The sequence below is a fragment of the Entelurus aequoreus genome, linkage group LG24, assembly GCF_033978785.1.
Source record: "Entelurus aequoreus isolate RoL-2023_Sb linkage group LG24, RoL_Eaeq_v1.1, whole genome shotgun sequence".
Lineage (NCBI taxonomy): Eukaryota > Metazoa > Chordata > Actinopteri > Syngnathiformes > Syngnathidae > Entelurus > Entelurus aequoreus.
The window spans coordinates 28,753,240-28,773,352 of NC_084754.1; the positions used below are offsets into that span (position 1 = coordinate 28,753,240).

At 36.8% G+C, this 20,113-nt stretch overlaps 2 protein-coding genes across 5 annotated transcripts in view; one reads left to right on the forward strand and one right to left on the reverse strand.

The window, feature by feature from the left end:
* The window catches only part of LOC133641430 (aminopeptidase Ey-like), a 37,597-nt gene extending 25,551 nt beyond the window's left edge, over positions 1–12,046 (reverse strand). The window contains exons 1-3 of one of the 2 annotated variants that reach the window (XM_062035159.1): positions 11,951–12,046; positions 11,672–11,878; positions 204–510 (exon numbers count right to left, since the gene is read on the reverse strand). In XM_062035159.1, coding sequence (XP_061891143.1) covers positions 204–490 — 287 coding nt within the window. In that variant the 5' untranslated portion in view covers positions 491–510; positions 11,672–11,878; positions 11,951–12,046. Of the gene's footprint in view, positions 1–203; positions 511–3,434; positions 3,761–11,671; positions 11,879–11,950 lie in introns of those variants that run through there. The other variant, XM_062035158.1, reaches the window with a different exon arrangement.
* dnaaf4 (dynein axonemal assembly factor 4) overlaps positions 11,544–20,113 on the forward strand; it is a 19,253-nt gene continuing 10,683 nt past the window's right edge. For all 3 annotated transcript variants that reach the window (XR_009824274.1, XM_062035161.1, XM_062035160.1), the window contains exons 1-10: positions 11,544–11,679; positions 11,746–11,884; positions 15,093–15,240; positions 15,322–15,455; positions 15,548–15,764; positions 15,960–16,105; positions 16,191–16,300; positions 16,380–16,533; positions 16,635–16,740; positions 20,030–20,113. The exon at positions 20,030–20,113 is cut by the window's right edge. Coding sequence is in view for 2 of the 3 variants with exons in the window: in XM_062035161.1 (XP_061891145.1) it covers positions 11,768–11,884; positions 15,093–15,240; positions 15,322–15,455; positions 15,548–15,764; positions 15,960–16,105; positions 16,191–16,300; positions 16,380–16,533; positions 16,635–16,740; positions 20,030–20,113 (1,216 nt within the window). In the remaining variant the exon portion in view is untranslated. The remainder of the gene's footprint in view (positions 11,680–11,745; positions 11,885–15,092; positions 15,241–15,321; positions 15,456–15,547; positions 15,765–15,959; positions 16,106–16,190; positions 16,301–16,379; positions 16,534–16,634; positions 16,741–20,029) is intronic.

Genomic DNA, 20,113 nt, shown 5'->3' on the forward strand with positions numbered 1-20,113 from the left:
GATATATGAACCACTACACTACTATTATGTCTGGGAAATGGAGTTGACCCTATTTTCCCAAAGCCAACCAACAAAGTTTCTGCACACATCATAGTACACTTCAGCAAAACAGGGAAGCAAACGTTATCTTACATAGATGAAGAGTTAACAAAGGTTTATTTTGCACCAATTCAAGCACAATAATAGATACCGTATGCACATACTTTGTTTCTCCACCTTCCATGTATTCACTTCTATAGAAGCCGCCGAGGTCATCAGCCAGTTCTCCAGTAAATTTTGTTTGCAGCCTGTACCTGTGGTCTTTCATCAGTTTACCATCCAGCTCCAGAACAAGGTACTGAGTCTCTTTCTGGCGCCAGGAGGACAATATTGATGGTGCTTTGGATCCAGTATCGACTGAGACCAGCATGGCTAAATGGTTGTTTGGGAATTTGGTGTAGTTTAGCTTGTGGGAGTGGATGAGAATCAGATTTGTCTCTTCAACACACATGAACTCTACACTGGAATCACCTGGAATGACACACAACAGCATTCACAAGATAATATTAGACTACTGACATAACTTAAACACTTTGAGGTGAAATAATTTTCAACAAAAGGTAGGCTACAAAGGGCATGATCTACTAAGATCCAAATGTCCCGCACTAAACAGAGTGTGCAAACTATAAAATTGCAGGCACTATTAGTGGGCGTGTTTTATGCGATCTACTATGGCTGCATGTACAAACCCCGTTTCCATATGAGTTGGGAAATTGTGTTAGATGTAAATATAAACGGAATACAATGATTTGCAAATCCTTTTCAACCCATATTCAATTGAATGCACTACAAAGACAAGGTATTTGATGTTCAAACTCATAAACTTTTTTTTTTTTTTTGCAAATAATAATTAACTTAGAATTTCATGGCTGCAACGCGTGCCAAAGTAGTTGGGAAAGGGCATGTTCACCACTGTGTTACATGGCCGTTCCTTTTAACAACACTCAATAAACGTTTGGGAACTGAGGAGACACATTTTTTAGGCTTCTCAGGTGGAATTATTTCTCATTCTTGCTTGATGTACAGCTTAAGTTGTTCAACAGTCCGGGGGTTTCCGTTGTGGTATTTTAGGCTTCATAATGCACCACACATTTTCAATGGGAGACAGGTCTGGACTACAGGCAGGCCAGTCTAGTACCCGCACTCTTTTACTATGAAGCCACGTTGATGTAACACGTGGCTTGGCATTGTCTTACTGAAATAAACAGGGGCGTCCATGGTAACGTTGCTTGGATGGCAACATATGTTGCTCCAAAACCTGTATGTACCTTTCAGCATTAATGGCGCCTTCACAGATGTATAAGTTACCCATGTCTTGGGCACTAATACACCCCCATACCATCACAGATGCTGACTTTTCAACTTTGCGCCTATAACAATCCAGATGGTTCTTTTCCTCTTTGGTCCGGAGGACACGACGTCCACAGTTTCCAAAAACAATTTGAAATGTGGACTCGTCAGACCACAGAACACTTTTCCACTTTGTATCAGTCCATCTTAGATGAGCTCAGGCCCAGCGAAGCCGACGCCGTTTCTGGGTGTTGTTGATAAACGTTTTTTGCCTTGCATAGGAGAGTTTTAACTTGCACTTACAGATGTGGTGACCAACTGTAGTTACTGACAGTGGGTTTCTGAAGTGTTCCTGAGCCCATGTGGTGATATCCTTTACACACTGATTTCGCTTGTTGATGCAGTACAGCCTGAGGGATCGAAGGTCACTGGCTTAGTTGCTTACGTGCAGTAATTTCTCCAGATTCTCTGAACCCTTTGATGATATTACGGACCGTAGATGGTGAAATACCTAAATTGCTTGCAAAAGCTGGTTGAGAAAGGTTTTTCTCAAACTGTTCAACAATTTGCTCACGCATTTGTTGACAAAGTGGTGACCCTCGCCCCATCCTTGTTTGTGAATGACTGAGCATTTTATGGAATCTACTTTTATACCCAATCATGGCACCCACCTGTTCCCAATTTGCCTGTTCACCTGTGGGATGTTCCAAATAAGTGTTTGATGAGCATTCCTCAACTTTATCAGTATTTATTGCCACCTTTCCCAACTTCTTTGTCACGTGTTGCTGGCATCAAATTCTAAAGTTAAAAAAAATGTTTATCAGTTTGAACATCAAATATGTTGTCTTTGTAGCATATCCAACTGAATATGGGTTGAAAAGGATTTGCAAATCATTCTATTCAGTTTATATTTACATCTAACACAATTTCCCAACTCATATGGAAACGAGGTTTGTACAATTGATTACTGGTGTGGACCTTCTTATTTAAATGAGCTTTTGTTATTTATATCAACAACAAACTGTCTGTTTGTCTGCCTGTAATTCATTTATCCACATTCCACATTCCAGCTCAGTGGCCTTGTGGTTAGAGTGTCCGCTCTGAGTTCAAACCCCGGCAGAGTCATACCAAAGACTATAAAACTGGAACCCATTGCCTCCCTGCTTGGCACTCAGATTCAAGGGTTGGAATTGGGGGTTAAATCACCAAATGATTCCTGAGTGTGGCGCACGCTTCTGCTCACTGCTCCCCTCACCTCCCAGGGGGATGGGTCAAATGCAGAGGACAAATTTCACCACACCCAGTGTGCGTGTGACGATCGTTGGGATTTTATGTTACTGCTTTTGTGTTTTAATGTGATATTTGAAGCTGAAAAAATAAATACATTATTTCTTGCATTGTGTGCATAATACTTTATGCTGGTCAACTGTTCCCACCATGTGCTTCTGCAGCCTGTCAATACCGCATTTTAAAACCTTTTTGAAAACATATCTGTTTTCATTTACATTCGGCAAATAGCACCTTGGTTTTTATATTTGTATTTATCTGTCTATAAAAGTTTTAACTCATGTTATGTAAATTCATACAACCGGCAATTGACAACTGTTACATAATTTAATCAAAAGGCCTTTAAAGGGATAAAATAAAATAAAAAAATTACATGTTTGGTAATTTTGTCTAGGGCTTAAGTTGATTGATGGATCTGATGTATGAATCCAACATTTTTTTTTTTAAATTAAGGACTTCCATGTCATGTTTGACTTTGGGTATTGTGGAATAACTGTCATGTAAAATAATTGGACATTGATTTTTTTTTTTTAAATTTCACATGAAAAAAACTGTCTTCAGAAAGATCATGTAAAATGAAGTAACACAATGAAAATTATGACCAAAAATACAGCACATATTATTGAAAAGACACAGAAGTCAGCCTTTGTCCCCTGAAGGCTAACCTACATTTAACTTTAACAATGTGCAAGAAGAAAGTGAAATATCAGATTTAATCTTGGAAATCATGGCAAAGGGCCTTCTTAGGACTTATTCCTGTCTTCTTAGGACTCTAAAGACTCAGGAACCAAACATTGATTAGATAAAAATACATTTACCTGTAAAGACATAGAGACCAGTCGTTGGATCTTTAGTAAGCCGGGGCCACAGTGTGACATAATAGAGGTCTGGTACCAGGTTCTTGGGCAGTCGATATTTGTCCCAAGGGTTGTTAGACGGGGCAACCGTCGTGGTCCCCGGGGGCTTGGATGTACTTCCTCCATTTGTTGGCAATACTTGATCATCATTTTTAGCCTTTTCTTGTGAGTAAACGACACTAAGAGCTATTATTGTGGCCACTGCTCCCGCTCCCAGGATGATACAAACTACCCCAACACCTTTACTAATAAAAAACGCTTTCCCCATTTTTCCACCTGCAACTGCACTCTTGTCTAAAAGTGTGCATGCAATAGAAAAAGGTCAACTTTTATTTGAAGCCCTGCACGGGCTTTCTCCTCCCTTTTCCTGTAGCAGTGATGCATTAACAGTGACATTTAACCCAACCCACCTAAGATGGACTCCATCACATGGATCATTATTGTCTTTCTGAAAACAAAATAAGTGTTCAAATCCATTGTTAAGTTTATATTCATCTTACACATTCAATATAATCATGATTTAGACATAGACTGTTGTTAGATGTCAGATTTTGGGAAACAATGCATTATCCATTCATTATTTGTTCTTGACATATCAATGCAAAACCTACATGAACTAATAATATTGAGATGTGTAGTGTGACTTTACCTTAAGACAGATTTTTTAAATATTCATGTCAAGGATCTGTCTGGCAAGCATCAAAAGGTTTATTGAGAATTCCGGCACATATATACTAATTTGATCATTCTTTCCTAATCTGACAAATAGCTTATTCAAGTTCTTTTTAGGTGAAGATATTGTTTTTCTTTACTTCAGGAGTGTCCTTTATTCCTCCAAGGGTCTCATAGAGAAAAAATTAAACATGTGACACATTTTGCATATTAAAGATGCTATGATACTAACTAATGTATCTGAACAAAAAAAATATGCATTCTAGCTATCTGTTACTGGTGACAAAGTAGATAATTACACTAATAAAATATCTAATTAATAAATAATTAATTCGATTTTTTTTAAACATGCGGGGTTGCCAATAAAAAAACGAGCTGCAGAAATGCTATACCTAATCATCAAAATAAAATTACGAAAGGCTTTCCTCAAATTGTTGCACACAGTGCTGACTTGCGCTGAAGTCAGCAAGAAAAAAGTGTGAAAGGTTCAAGACAAGGTTGTACTATCAACTGGGTTATTGTTATACTATCGCTCATCTCTTATCTCTAGTGTCTCACTACAATGAGCAGCTAAATGAAGTAAAGAAATAGTTTATGTTCATACCTTGCCGTTGGTGTATATTGTTATTATGCATCAATGTAACTATTTTAGAATCAAATTTTAAAAATGTTGCTTGGTTAGTTTGCATGAGTGCGTGAATGCTTTACATTCTACCTGAATGGTTGTAAACAATAAACAATAAATATATATTTTCTGAGGTTTCTAAGTAATTAAAATACAGACAAATGAATTGAATTGAATTGAAGTATTTATTTCAAACCTGCACAGTACAACAAAACACTTTTTTTTTTTTACATTTTGGCAGAGACATTTATGCAAGGCTTGAAAAGGGGTTGGATGAAGCAGATGCTTAAAATATCCCAACCCCTCTCACTCATTCCACATTTAACATAAACAATATAATACAAGAACAATACTATACAAACAAAAACAAGAAAAGCTCCTGTACACTAACAATACAATAGTACCACTGTTACTTTGAGACAAGACGAGACAAAACACACACACACACACACACACACACACACACACACACACACACACACACACACACACACACACACACACACACACACACACACACACATACACGTACAAATTCACAGGCCCAAACACTCTCTGACCATACACCTCTCTCCCATCGCTCTGTGCTGAGGGCATCACTCTCTTTCCTCCTCGTACTTCTTCAGTACTTCTTTTTTAAACAGTCTTTTAAATTGAATCATGTTAAAACACGTTTTTAACTCTTCCCCTAAGTTGTTCCACAGACTGACTCCACGCACTGAAATTATGCACATTGACTTTAAAGTTGTTCTAAATTCTGGCAAATATAATTTGTTGTTTCCTCTTAGACTGTACCTATGGTGAGCATCTCTATCCTGGAATAGGTTCTGTATATTGGATGGTAGAGAGTTTTGGGATGCCCTAAACATAATTTGAGCAGTTTTAAATTTGATCACATCGTGCAGTTTAAGTTGCTTTAACTCTGCGAATAGTGGATTTGAATGATGTCTGTAGTGAACATTGGACACAATCCTAATGGCCTTTTTCTGCAGAGTGACTAAAAGCTATAGATGGGATTTATAACAATTTCCCCAGACTTCAACACAATAATTACGACATTCATTTATTATACGACATAATAAATGAATGGTACAATAACAGCAGAGCATTGGTGTTCAATAAATGACATGATCTCCTCATCATTCCAACACATTTAGCAACCTTTGTCCTCAAGTAACTTATATGAGGCTTCAATTATATATTTTCATCTATTACCACTCCCAAGAATGAATTTTGTTGAACATAATCTATTGGTGTATCATCAATAACAATCCTGATGGGTATATTACTTTTTCGATTGCTAAAGAGCATGATTTTGGTCTTCTTTACATTCAGAGACAATTTGTTGGTATTAAACCAAGTTTTTAACTTTATCATCTCCTCAGTTACAGAGGCCAGAAGTTGCTTCATGTCGTCACCTGCACATGTAATGGTTGTATCGTCAGCAAAGAGGATGAACTCAGCAGTGTTGATACTTTACATATTTCATTGATATACATTATAAATAGTGTGGGTCCTAGTATGGACCCCTGGGGGACTCCACAGGTTATGTTCATGAGTGTAGATTGGTATTGGTCGATCTGAACAATCTGCTGTCTCTCATTCAAGTAGCTCTTCAGCCATTTCCCTGCCACTCCCCTTATGCCATAGTTTTCCAGTTTATTTACCAAAATCTGGTGGTCAATGGTATCGAAAGCCTTTTGCAGGTCAATAAAAATTCCTATAACAAATGTATTCTTCTCGATACCATTAATAATGTTTTCTATTAAATCACTTAAAGCTAATGAAGTTGACCTATTTTGACAGAACCCATATTGACAATCAGATAATAATTTGTGCTTTTCAATGAAGCCACGAAGTCTATTATCAAATAATTTTTCCAATATTTTTGACAACTGTGGCAGAAGGGAGACGGGCCGGTAATTTGTGAAGTGGTGTTTGTCTCCAGATTTGAAGATGGGGATGACTTTTGAGAGTTTCATTTGTGAAGGAAATTGTCCAAGTTGAAAAGATAAATTGCAGATGTATGTGAATGGTTTGATGATTTCTTCCGCTACATTCCGGACAGTCCTCATGTTGAGGTCCTAAATGTCACGTGATGTTTTGTTCTTGCTTTTCTGAATAACCTCCAATACTTCCTTTTCAACAGTCGGAGTAAGGAACATCGAGTAAGGATTTTATTCAATAAATTCCGTGGGCTGTTCATCATTTATTGGGATTTTTTTTGCCAGCTCAGGCCCAATATTAACAAAAAACATATTGAAGCCATCAGTAATCATCTTCTTGTCACTTATGATTTGGTCGTTCTCAACAAAAAGCTCCGGATAACAAGGACTGTTTGAACCATGCCCAATAATTGTATTTAATACCTTCCAAATTCCCTTTATATAATTTTTCTTTTGGATTAATAGTTTGGTGGTGTATTCTTTTCTGCTTGCTCTTAATATACTGGTTAATTTATTTTTATATGTTTTGTACTTTTGTTCTGTTTCTATGGTTTGATGCCTAAAAAAAGTCCTATATAAATAATTTTTCTTTTTGCAAGCGTTTGCAAGCCCCTTGGTTATCCATGGAGTTTTTGTGGAGTTAGTTATAGTGCATTTTTTGATGGGGCAGTGTGTATCATAAAGTGAGAAAAAAATGTCATGAAATAAATTATAAGCTGCATTTATATCTGACGTTTGAAAAACAGAATCCCAGTTTTGTTTCGCTAAATCATTCTTAAGTGCTGTTAATGATCGTTCTGTTGTGGTTCTTCGATAATAGTCACTATTTACAGGTTTGGATGTTCTGCAGTTAATATTGTACACCAAGAACACTGGTAAATGATCACTGACGTCACTCACTAACAAGCCTCCAATTACAGTCTGTTCTACAATGTTACAGAATATGTTGTCAATAAGTGTGGTGCTGTGTGTTGTGATTCTTGTGGGTCGTGTGATCAGTGGGAATAAGCCCATGGAGAACATGGTGTCAATAAATTCTGCTGTGTGTTTGTGTTTATTAGGATTCAAAAGGTTGATATTAAAGTCACCACATACTATATATTTTTTGTTTGTCTTAAATAATTTTTCCATCCATTCATTAAATATTTTCAAGTCGGATCCTGGTGTCCTATAAACGCAGCTTACAATAATGTGTTTCCTATTTGAAAATGATAATTCCACAGTGACGCATTCGAAGAGTTCCTCAACAGCTAAACACATATCATTGACAATACTACAGCTGATATTTTTGTCCACATCCAGAGCCACACCTCCTCCTCTCTTATTTTTACGGTTGGTACAAAACATTTCATACCCATTTAATTCAAACTCGTTACTTGTATTCTATACAAATGAACTCTATAGTCACATCATGTGTTCAATAACTACTCACTATAGTTGGGCCATTCCACAAAATCAGTGCCATTTGCGTCCTCAGAATATAAAATTTATAAATGCATGACAAAATTAACTATAAAATACTTTTTTTATATAAGACAAAATCTTCTGCCCACTGATCGGATTTTACATTTAATAAATACAATTTAAAAGATTATTGTAAACTTCCTTAAATGTTGGAAAAATACATTTTGTTGCTGTTAGATATCATCCATCCATACATCCATACATCCATTTTCTACCGCTTGTCCTTCTCGAAGTCGCGGTGGTTGCTGGGGCCTATCCCAGCTGCAATTACATGGAATATAAATAATTTAAATCCTTCGGAAATTGTAAATTTTCAAATATTTGTGTTACTCCTTGTCCCAACTATACGAAAAGTTGATTTTCTTTGGGGAAAAACAACAACAATTCGGTAAAAGTATAGTTCGGTAGAAAATGATAAGTAATTAAGTATCAGCACAGTGCTGTTACCTGAATTTCATTTTTTCAGTGTTATTCATTTTTAAAATGAACAACTGTGTGTCATGTCAACATGCTATGAGCATAAATGTAATATTGATGTATTTCATATATTTGCTAACTCTATGCTAAAAACTCACTTCTGTTACTTTCAGTCTTATTAGTCAAATAAGTCATCTGCGCCGAACAAAAATGCTTGCCAATGCACATCTTGAGCAGTTCAATGTTTGTATAGGCAGAGTTTAGAGTTGAATATAACTGGACATTTTGATTTATTTCGAGAGCGTGACAACAAGCATATGCCACCTATTCAAAAACAAAGCCTTTATCGACTATAACACAACAGGGGAGCTTTTGCCCTAATCCGGCAATAAAGATAAAACAAAGTGGAAATCAATGATTTATTTCACATTTTACAATAGTGATGCTGAACAGATAAGAAGTTTCCATCGCGTATCTTCTTCTGATTACAGCTGTCACAAGGTTATGCGCGTTTATGGGAAATCTTTCATAAAACACGTCACAAATGAACTTTACATCAATAAGATATTGGCAATTGGCCTGTTCAAAAGTCAAAACAGGAAGCTGTGATCTAAGGACGGCGGTAATATAAAAGCAAAGCGCATAGTATCTTATTGGAAAAGTTATTTTTAAATTATTTGACATGCTGTATGTAGTGATGGTTGGTCCATCAGAGTAATGATGATTCCAGCACATTTTAAGGGATTAAAATAGTAACAAAACATGTGGATAAAGTCTTGCATGAAAAATTAAACAGAAGAAAAGTGTGTGTACAAGTGAAGCACAATAACTTAAAAAAAATAGTTGACACAACAGGTAGACTCTGTAGAGGTTGACCAGGTGGTAGAACTTAAAAAAAATAGTTGACACAACAGGTAGACTGTGGACAGGTTGACCAGGTTCTAGAAGAATGGATGGACAACATTAGAGTGCTTCAGAGAGAAATTATAACACTATATGTGCCTTTTTGTTACTAGACTTAAGTAATTATTCTTGTTTGTTCAGGTAATACTATTAATATTGCAAGATATTTACCAATTTCGATGGCGTGGCTCGGTTGGTAGAGCGGTCGTGCCAGCAACCTGAGGGTTCCTGGTTCGATCCCCGGCTTCCGCCATCCTAGTCACGTCCGTCGTGTCCTTGAGCAAGACACCTTTGCTCCTGATGGGACGTGGTTAGGGCCTTGCATGGCATTTCCAGCCATCAGTGTATGAATGTGTGTGAATGGGTGCTTGTGGAAATAGTGTCAAAGCGCTTTGAGTACCTTGAAGGTAGAAAAGCGCTATACAAGTCTAACCTATTTAACAATAGATTCAATAAGGATCCATCTATGTAACATCTGATATATAGTCTGGTGTAGTTAGAAATTTGATATTGACAGCATAACTAACTTTATTGTATTTGATTGCTCAACAAAGTCATTAGTGCCAACCAAAAGTGGAACGTACTCATGGCTTTTGTTCAAATCCTTTTGGTTTGTTTGTTGCCTTTGTACAAAATGTACAAAAAGTTTGTAAACTTAGACTTAGACAAACTTTAATGACCTACAAGCAATGTCCCCTGTAATTTTTCATGTGTGTGAGCAAACGCAAAAACTCCCTGAGCATTCAGTGGAGCCCATGTGAGCCACATCAGACGTGCACACTGTGGCTACACCAGCAGCACACCTGTCCCAAACCTGACTAAATAACAAGTTCAATCTCCATCCATCCATCCATTTTCTACCGCTTGTCCCTTTCGGGGTCGCTGGAGCCTATCTCAGCTGCATTCGGGCGGAAGGCGGGGTACACCCTGGACAAGTCCCTACCTCATCGCAGGGCCAACACAGATAGACAGACAACATTCTCTTATTATTATAATCAAATGACAGCAGTCATTTCCATTTCTAATATAAGTGTTTAGGCCCACTTACAATGACAATAACAAAAATATTGTTTTTCATGAACAGTGTACTTTTATTGTTTGTCTGGGTGGGGGTCCTGCTTTGGAAATAATTTGTACCCCTTTCAGACATTGCATTTAGTTCCCATTAAAACATTCACATGTTGCACAATGAGATGTAAGCAGGGGATCATGTGTACATTCCTGCAACTTCCTGTTTGTAAAAAATATATTTTTATTAGTATTTATTTAATATACTAACAGCATTTCATGATTATTTCCCTTGTGGGCCACAAGGGGAATTGTTCCACACAGTAGCTCAGTTACAAAGGATGGAAAGTGTAAGGATGGAAAGGATAATGCAGGTGTAAAGTAGACTAAAAATGTACCATAGTAGCAATATAAAAAATATAACATGTGTACCCCGCCTTCCGCCCGAATGCAGCTGAGATAGGCTACAGCACCCCCCGTGACCCCGAAAGGGACAAGCGGTAGAAAATGGATGGATGAATGGATATGTAATATTTGCATATTATATATACAGTATATAATATATACTGATATCCATCCATCCATTTTCTACCGCTTGTCCCTTTCGGGGTCGCTATATTATCCATCCATCCATCCATTTTCTACCGCTTGTTATTATATTATATTTTTATATAATATATACAATATATAACAATTACCACATACAATATTACAGTATATGTAACAGCTGCAGCATAACATAGAGAGTAGATCCAGCAGAAAATATACATTATAAACAAAGAGAGGTAGCTAACATAGAAGTGGTCAGGTAATAGACAGATATCATCTATTGCTGTATGGCGAGTGATTATACAGCTGGAAACTATGTAATAATATACAAGTATAAGAATATCAACGATGTAACAACACAACAAAAATAAAAGTAACCCAGATGACAAATGGAAAACATTTCGATATCATATTAGTATTGTCACTGCCCTTAGTATCGATACTATCTGTCGATACTGAAATCCATCCGCGCCACTCTCGTCTCCATAGCGACTGTACAGTTTGCGGTTGACTTGTTTGTTAACAGCTAATGCTAATGCTAATGCTAGTCGTTCAAAGCCGAAGACACCACCAAAAATAACAACAGCACAACAACTTTGTTGGTGGCGACTTACCGATCCAGGTGAGTTGACAATCTAGTGTCTTTTCGTCCAAGTTTATGCATGATGTTTTGTCTGTGTACGAGCAGCACTTACCGGCCACCGAAGGAGATGCCTTTGCTAGTGACAGACCACTCCTGGACCCAGACACAGTCCATGGTCTACATTAGCGTCCCTCTGAAAGGAGCCAAGAAGGTGGACGTGTTGTCATCAGACGAGTACCTGAAGGTAACATTAAATTAAACATATGCCTCAGTAATAATTCATGGCTTTTTTTAGTAACTGTTACATTACCCCATAGGAAGCGAATGAGATGCTTCCAGTCTGTCACCATCATAAAACTTTTACTACAGGCACTGATTTAAGTAACGGTCTAACTTTTAAACAAAATTACCAAATACTTACCCACAGTATAGTAAAACAAAATGACACTAGTGCAGTGGTTCTTAACCTTGTTTGAGGTACCGAACCCCACCAGTTTCATATGCCATTCACTGAACCCTTCTTTAGTGGAAAATAAAATGTATTTTTTTCTTTCAAATTCAAGACAAAGTTATATGTTTTGGTAACACTTTAGTATGAGGAACATATTCTAAGTAACAGAGACTTAATTTAGAGTTATTTGGACACTAGGGGAACATATTCTAAGTAACAAAGACTTAATTTAGATTTATTTGGTTAGGGTTATAGGGTCAGGGTTAGGGTTATAATAAGGCCATGCCGAATAAGGCATTAATAAGTACTTAATAATGACTAGTTAAGAGCCAATATGTTACTAATTTGCATGTTAATAAGCAACTAATTAATGGTGAATATGTTCCCCATGCTAAAGTGTTACCATGTTTTTTTACTGGTGCACAAAATGAACCGTGCATGAACATCACCTTGTTCAAAGAACAAAACCAACACAGTGCATAAACTCACAACAAATTACACACCTGCAAATCAGTGTGACTTCTGCTGTTGCTGTATCCGTAATACGCCGATAGGGAAAAGTTTTATTTACACGATGAGTCGGGTGTGTCTTGACCTCCGCCGAACCCCTAGGGTTCGATTGAACCCAGGTTAAGAACCACTGCACTAGTGAATCTAATCATTTGAAGAGGCCCAGCATATAAATAAAGCGGGGAACATGGAGGTGTTTGCAGACTGATACTGTCACCTAATGGCATTTTGAAGGTATTGCTCCTATTAATTATTTTGAGGCCTTGTGGGAAAAATAAATTTTTAGCTACAACAACTTCAATGCTGTAAATACTACATGCTTTCTGAAGGGGGTAAAACATATTTATTTGTGAATGCCGCTTATGTCGACAACCCGTCTACCAGTCCACCATGTTTTTCTTGTTATACTTAAACAGTGCCCCCTTATATAAAAATCAAGACCCAAAGGTGTCATTTTGATGGAAACATGTTCAGTTTATGTGTTGTTTTGATTGATTGATTGATTGAAACTTTTATTAGTAGATTGCGCAGTACAGTACATATTCCGTACAATTGACCACTAAATGTTAACACCCGAATAAGTTTTTCAACTTGTTTAAGTCGGGGTCCACGTTAATCAATTCATGTTACGTCTTGGGCGCATGGCTGCGCTGGTCGTGTTCCCTCCAACGCAGAAAACAAGCTGGAGCAGCGTGTAGGTAGGATTAAGCTTTTAATAAATTAAACGGCAGGACAAAAATACAAAAATTGAGGACGCTAACAAGCAGCCAAAAAAACAAAATGTCACCAAGGGTGAACAGCGAGGAGTACGAGTGTGCAGAAAAAAACACTAGAGCGAGGTGAAAAACCAGGCAACCGTAAATGTCGCATATAGTGAGCCTTGACCAAGCAACTAATGCTCGGTGACAGAAAACTATAAAGGGGCGTGATTAGCCAAAACACCTTGTGGGTACACTAATTGCTAAACAAAGACAGGTGAGGTGAATCAGTGCCCATGGAAACCAACACTAAACAAGGTGCACGCAGGAAACAGACTAAAACATATAGGAAAACGGATCATGACAGTTGTGATATTAACGGCCTCATTTTCAATAATAATAATGTGGACAACACACATTTTTAGCTGCAACCACTTCAATGCTATAAATACTACATGCTTTTTGAAGGGGGTAAAATATATTTTTTTGTGAATGAATAACTGATACAGTGGAAGCCTCTTATGTCGACAACCCATCTATCTACTGGTCCACCATGTTTTTCTTATTATACGTAAACCGTGCCCCCTTATATAAAATTCAAGACCCAAAGGTGTCATTTTGATGGACACCTGTAATATTAACGGCCTCATTTTTAACAACAGCAACAACTACTATACTCTTACAAAGCACTATAACCTGCACAGACAGTGACTTCCTTTTCAGTGCAAAGTAAGCTTGAAAATAACTTGGGTTTTTTTTATTACAGCAACTAACAAAAAGCACCTATCTAATGTTTTTTTTTAATGCTTCACAAATATTCAATGTATGAAATCTTTATTGTCATTGTAGTCATGGCAGCAGCTGTTAGATAATATTATAAAACATCATAATAAAACAGAAGAATCAAAATCACAATATGTACAATTTTTTATGCTTCACAAATATTCAATGTATGAAAGCTTTATTGTCGTAGTAGTCGTGGCAGCAGCTGTTAGATAATATGATAAAACATCATATTAAAACAGAAGAATCAAAATCACAATATACACAATCAGAGGGAAATTATGTCAACAAACTTATAGATTCAAAAATACTTGATTGCCCATTCTCCTTATGTCTCTGTCCAAAGTCACAAGTACATGTCCAAGTATTAAGACTTTCGGTTATGTTGACAACCATTTATGTCGATGTGAGTCAGCCAAGCTAAGGGGAGTGGACATAAACAGGTTCCCCTTTAATGAGCTAATTGTTTCGTTTATATTGTACTACAATGCCTGGTCCTTTACATTTATAATTATAGGGTTCTCATTACATGTATTATTTTTACCATCAGTAGTATCATTCTGTATGACAGTCACAAAAACACAATAAAGCCAAAGAAAAAGAAAGGCACACTCATGGGATTAATTCAATTGATGCCGAATTAAAGATGTGCTGTTCAAACTTTGTTTTGTTTGACTTTGACCACACATTTGAAACTGTATGACTTTGGGACATTCCACTGTAAACATAAATCAAAAGCTTGTGTTGTAGCTAAATAAGGAAACTGAAATATTAAATAATACCTCTTGGTTGCAGTGCAGTTTACACAACATATGCAACATATCGTTAGATGACTTTCTTTGTGAAAGAAAGGAAGTTGTTAGAAAAAATGCATCTCAATAAGGAAATCTAAAGCAATTACAGTGAGAATAAATAAACATACTGGTCTAAAAATGTTTGCAGAATAATGTTTTGAAAGAAAATGTGTTCCTGATTTCAGTCATTGTTTATTGACTCTGTTTTGTGCACAGGTTCATTTCCCGCCTTTTCTATTAGAGGTCTTCCTGTCTGAGCTTGTTGACGATGATCAAAGCTCAGCAAAGATTGGAAATGGGGTAGCAGTCATCAGTTTGTCAAAGAGGACCAATAAACTGTGGGAGCATCTAGCAATAAGCACATGTAAGACTGCAAAGCAAATACATATACACATAATTGACTCTTTATGTATTTTATATATTAATTATACCGACACCTTTTCAGATGATAAAGAAACAAAAAAGGAAATTAGACTCAGAGCACTGTCCAAAATGCAGGAAAAGCTTGCTGCAGAAGCCCAAACCAAATCGGAAAAAAAGCATAAAGAAAAGAAGTACACTCTGAAGACAATGATGAATGTAGGACACTGCCAAGTTCTAACCATTTGTAATCTCTAATGATATCATGAAAGAGTCATAAAGTAAGTGAACATGTATATTTGATGATGCAGATTGAAAAGGATGAGCGAGAAAAAATCCAGAAAATGAAGGACGACGAAAGAAAGTCAACCACTGCTGAACTAGAAGCGTGGCAAATGAAGGAGAAGAAGAAAGACGAGGAAGGAGCGAGACTAAAAGTCCAGAGCCGGACAGCCAATCAAAATCAAATAAAAGCTCTTAAAGACAACTTTGACGGAGGCAGGTCACATGAATCAAAAGTCATATTTGGTAAGTGATTTCCATATATGCCATATCCTCCTGAGAGCCATTGTCCTCCATAGTGGACAGTTTTGCATTATAGGGCTATTTTTTTATACATTTGTAACTAAAAAAAAAACAAATGTTTACTATAGAGGATGCTGGTTCTCAGGAGGAAATAACAGATCATTTCAGTTTGAATTAAGTATTTTTTAATGTATTCAGATCAAAGAAGTGGAAACAAAGACGAGGGCAAGAAAAAACACGTGGCTCTTCCTGCTCCAAGAATTCCGGGAAACATAGAGGTCTCGTTCACTCCTCGAGTTTTCCCCACAGCCCTCAGAGAGTCAATGGTTGCTGAGGAAGAGGAGGTAACAATTGAGTCCGTTTCAGTCAAATAGTAACTGCTAAAGAATGCCATCAAAGATTTGGGACTTCCTCTTTTGCCGAGCACAGTGGCTGAAAAAACAAGCAGAGGCCAGACGAACAGTTAATGCAGATGTGGAGGAGCTGAACGACTTAAGGGAGGAAGAGAGAAATCCTGATTGGTTGAAAGAGAAAGGAAAGTGAGTCAAGTCCACTCCGATCGCCATCATCTATGACATGCACGGCTGAGTGCCAGCTGAAATCATATTTGTTCTCTAGCAAATGTTTTGCAGCCGGAAACTACCTTGGTGCTCTGAACGCCTACAACCTGGCTATAAGGCTCAACAGAAAAATCCCAGCTCTGTATTCAAACAGGGCTGCGTGTCATCTGAAATTACGGAACCTTCACAAGGCCATCGAGGACTCCTCGAAGGTCAGAGTGGTCTGAATTATACGGATGGACTTGCAGCAAATTTCTATCCAGTCGGCAGTCTTTGTAAAGATACTACCATTGAAGTAGATCTTTCTGTGCAGGCCCTTGAACTGCTGACTCCAGCCGTTTCTGCCAATGCTGCGGCCCGAGCCAGAGCACACGTGCGACGAGGGTCTGCTTTCTGCCAATTAGAGCTTTATACGGAAGGTCTGAAATGCACCACATTAAATTGGAGTCTTATTATCAAACCATACCAAATCCACATACAGGTACATATCAATCATTTAGAATATGGTGCAAATGTTATTTGATTTGAGGTTAATTCAGTTCGGACCGATTAAAGCAGGGGTGCTCATTACGTCGATCGCGAGCTACCGGTCAATCGCGGAGGGTGTGTCAGTCGATTGCCAGCCAGGCATTAAAAAAATAGTTCTGAAAACGAGCGATCATAAAAATCTTCACTATGACGTCACTTTCGTCACTTGATTGACATTCACGGCACCCGAGGGTCTTCTGAGATGACGCTGGCTGCTGCCAGCTCATTATTAAGAAAAAATTACCGACAGGAAGGCGAGAAACACTTTTTATTTCAACAGACTCTGGCGCCGTACCTGTCGTCAAAACTCCAAAGACCGACTGCACAGTTGCACAATAAAAGCGCTGCTTCATCCTGCCTGCGCTAACAAAATAAGAGTCTCAGAAAGCTGGCGTGCACAAGCTAGCAAGCTACGGAGTTTGACGCCAATGTATTTCTTGTAAAGTGTATACAAAGGAGTACGGAAGCTGGACAAATAAGATGCCAAAAACCAACCACTTTCATGTGGTATTGGACAGAAAGGAGGACTTTTTTTCTCCTTCATTTGAAAATGCGTACGTTATCAGCACCACTGTCTGATTCCTATCAATGCAAGTCATCAGAATCCGGTAACACACCAACTTATATTCTTGTCTTCATAAAAGAAAGGAATCTATATGTGTTAAACATGCTTGCATTATCTTTAAACACCTTTAACTTGTTAACAATATTAACTATATGTGTTAAACATGCTTGTATTATCTTTAAACACCTTTAATTTATTAACAATATTAACTATATGTGTTTAACATGCTTGTATTATCATTAAACACCTTTAACTTGTTAACAATATTAACTATGTGTTAAACATGCTTGCATTATCTTTAAACACCTTTATCTTGTTAACAATATTTACTATATGTATTAAACATTCTTGTATTATCATTAAACACCTTTAATTTATTAACAATATTAACTATATGTGTTAATCATGCTTGTATTATCTTTAAACACCTTTAACTTGTTAACAATATTAACTATATGTGTTAAACATGCTTGTATTATCTTTAAACACCTTTAACTTGTCAACAATACTAACTATATGTGTTAAACATGTTTGCATTATCTTTAAACACCTTTAACTTGTTAACAATATTAACTATATGTATTAAATATTCTTGTATTATCATTAAACACCTTTAATTTATTAACAATATTAACTATATGTGTTAAACATGCTTCTATTAACATTAAACACCTTTAACTTGTTAACAAAAACATATATTTCATAAATAAGTTAATATAAATTATATTTATATGAATGAGGTAGATCCCCACGACTTGATCAATTGAAAAGTAGCTCGCCTGCAGAAAAAGTGTGAGCACCCCTGGATTAAAGGCTAAAAAAGTTTTTGCAGTTCATTTACTGATTAGAGCCCGAAACATTGGTTTACAATATATACATTTTTAACACTATTCCGATTTAGGAGATACTGATTTATTTAGTTTTTTTTATTCAATGTAACATACAATCATCAAAATCATGAAAAAATTAAGAAATACATTTTTAAAATATTTAACTTTGTGTCTCCTATAGCAGTGGTTCTAAACCTTTTTTCAGTGATGTACCCCCTGTGAACATTTTTTTAATTCAAGTACCCCCTAATCAGAGCAAAGCATTTTTGGTTGAAAAAAAGAGATAAAGAAGTAAAATACAGCACCATGTCATCAGTTTCTCATTTATTAAATTGTATAACAGTGCAAAATATTGCTCATTTGTAAATGATAAATGGGTTATACTTGTATAGCGCTTTTCTACCTTCAAGGTACTCAAAGCGCTTTGACAGTATTTCCACATTCACCCATTCACACACACATTCACACACTGATGGAGGGAGCTGCCATGCAAGGCGCTAACCAGCACCCATCAGGAGCAAGGGTGAAGTGTCTTGCCCAAGGACACAACGGACATGACTAGGATGGTAGAAGGTGGGGATTGAACCCCAGTAACCAGCAACCCTCCGATTGCTGGCACGGCCACTCTACCAACTTCGCCACGCCGTCCCCAAGTGGTCTTTCTTGAACTATTTGGAAAAAAAGATATAAAAATAACTAAAAACTTGTTGAAAAATAAACAAGTGATTCAATTATAAAGAAAGATTTCTACACATAGAAGTAATCATCAACTTAAAGTGCCCTCTTTGGGGATTGTAATAGAGATCCATCTGGATTCATGAACTTAATTCTAAACATTTCTTCACAAAAAAAGAAATCTTTAACATCAATATTTATGGAACATATCCACAAAAAATCTAGCTGTCAACATTGAATATTATTGCATTGTTGCATTGTAATGAATGGAATAGCCTACTTGATTTGATGTTCAGTTTATGAACTTACATTCATATTTTGTTGAAGTATTATTCAATAAATATATTTATAAAGGATATTTGAATTGTTGCTATTTTTAGAATATTTTTTTAAAATCTCACGTACCCCTTGGCATACCTTCAAGTACCCCCAGGGGTACGCGTACCCCCATTTGAGAACCACTGTCCTATAGTATACCCTCCTGTGTACCAGCATCCTGTGTAGTAGACATTTACTTTGTCAAAGTTACAAAAAACACCCACAAATGTCCACTGCAGAGAACACTGGCACTCTGGAGGATGGAAAAGTTTTGAATTGAACTACTAACATAAAATAACTTTTCAAAGATGATCTAACTTACTGAGCGGCACCGGCAATAACAATACACTAAACATATTTTTTTTCTCAAAAGTACCTGGGAACCTGTATGTAAATGTAAGTACCCCACTGCTATTTTATTTTACACTAATTACTTTATTTAGGTAAAAAAAAAAAAAACACTCCTGTAATGGAACTCAGCTGCTGGTGAATGGAACACTCGCCAATAATGGCACAAAAAACACCATAATTTAACAAAAATTATTCCTATTCTTAGTCTGTTTTCTAGTAATTATAATAGTAAATAGTTCTAATTTCTTGCAAGAACCTACTGTTTTCCAAACCAACACAACGCTTCTTAGTGCTTGTGGTTACAACATGAATTATCGCACATGATAGGAGTGCAACCATGTAGTAGCAAACTATTCAAACCTTATGCTTATAAAGCACCGGTCCACCCATAAATGACTATTTATTATTATCTAATCCACCATTGCCATTTTGTTTTTACAGGACTCCAAGAATACCAAGCTGCCCTGAAGATTGACCCAAACAATGAAACACTGCAGGCTGACACACAAAAAATCCGGGACATCA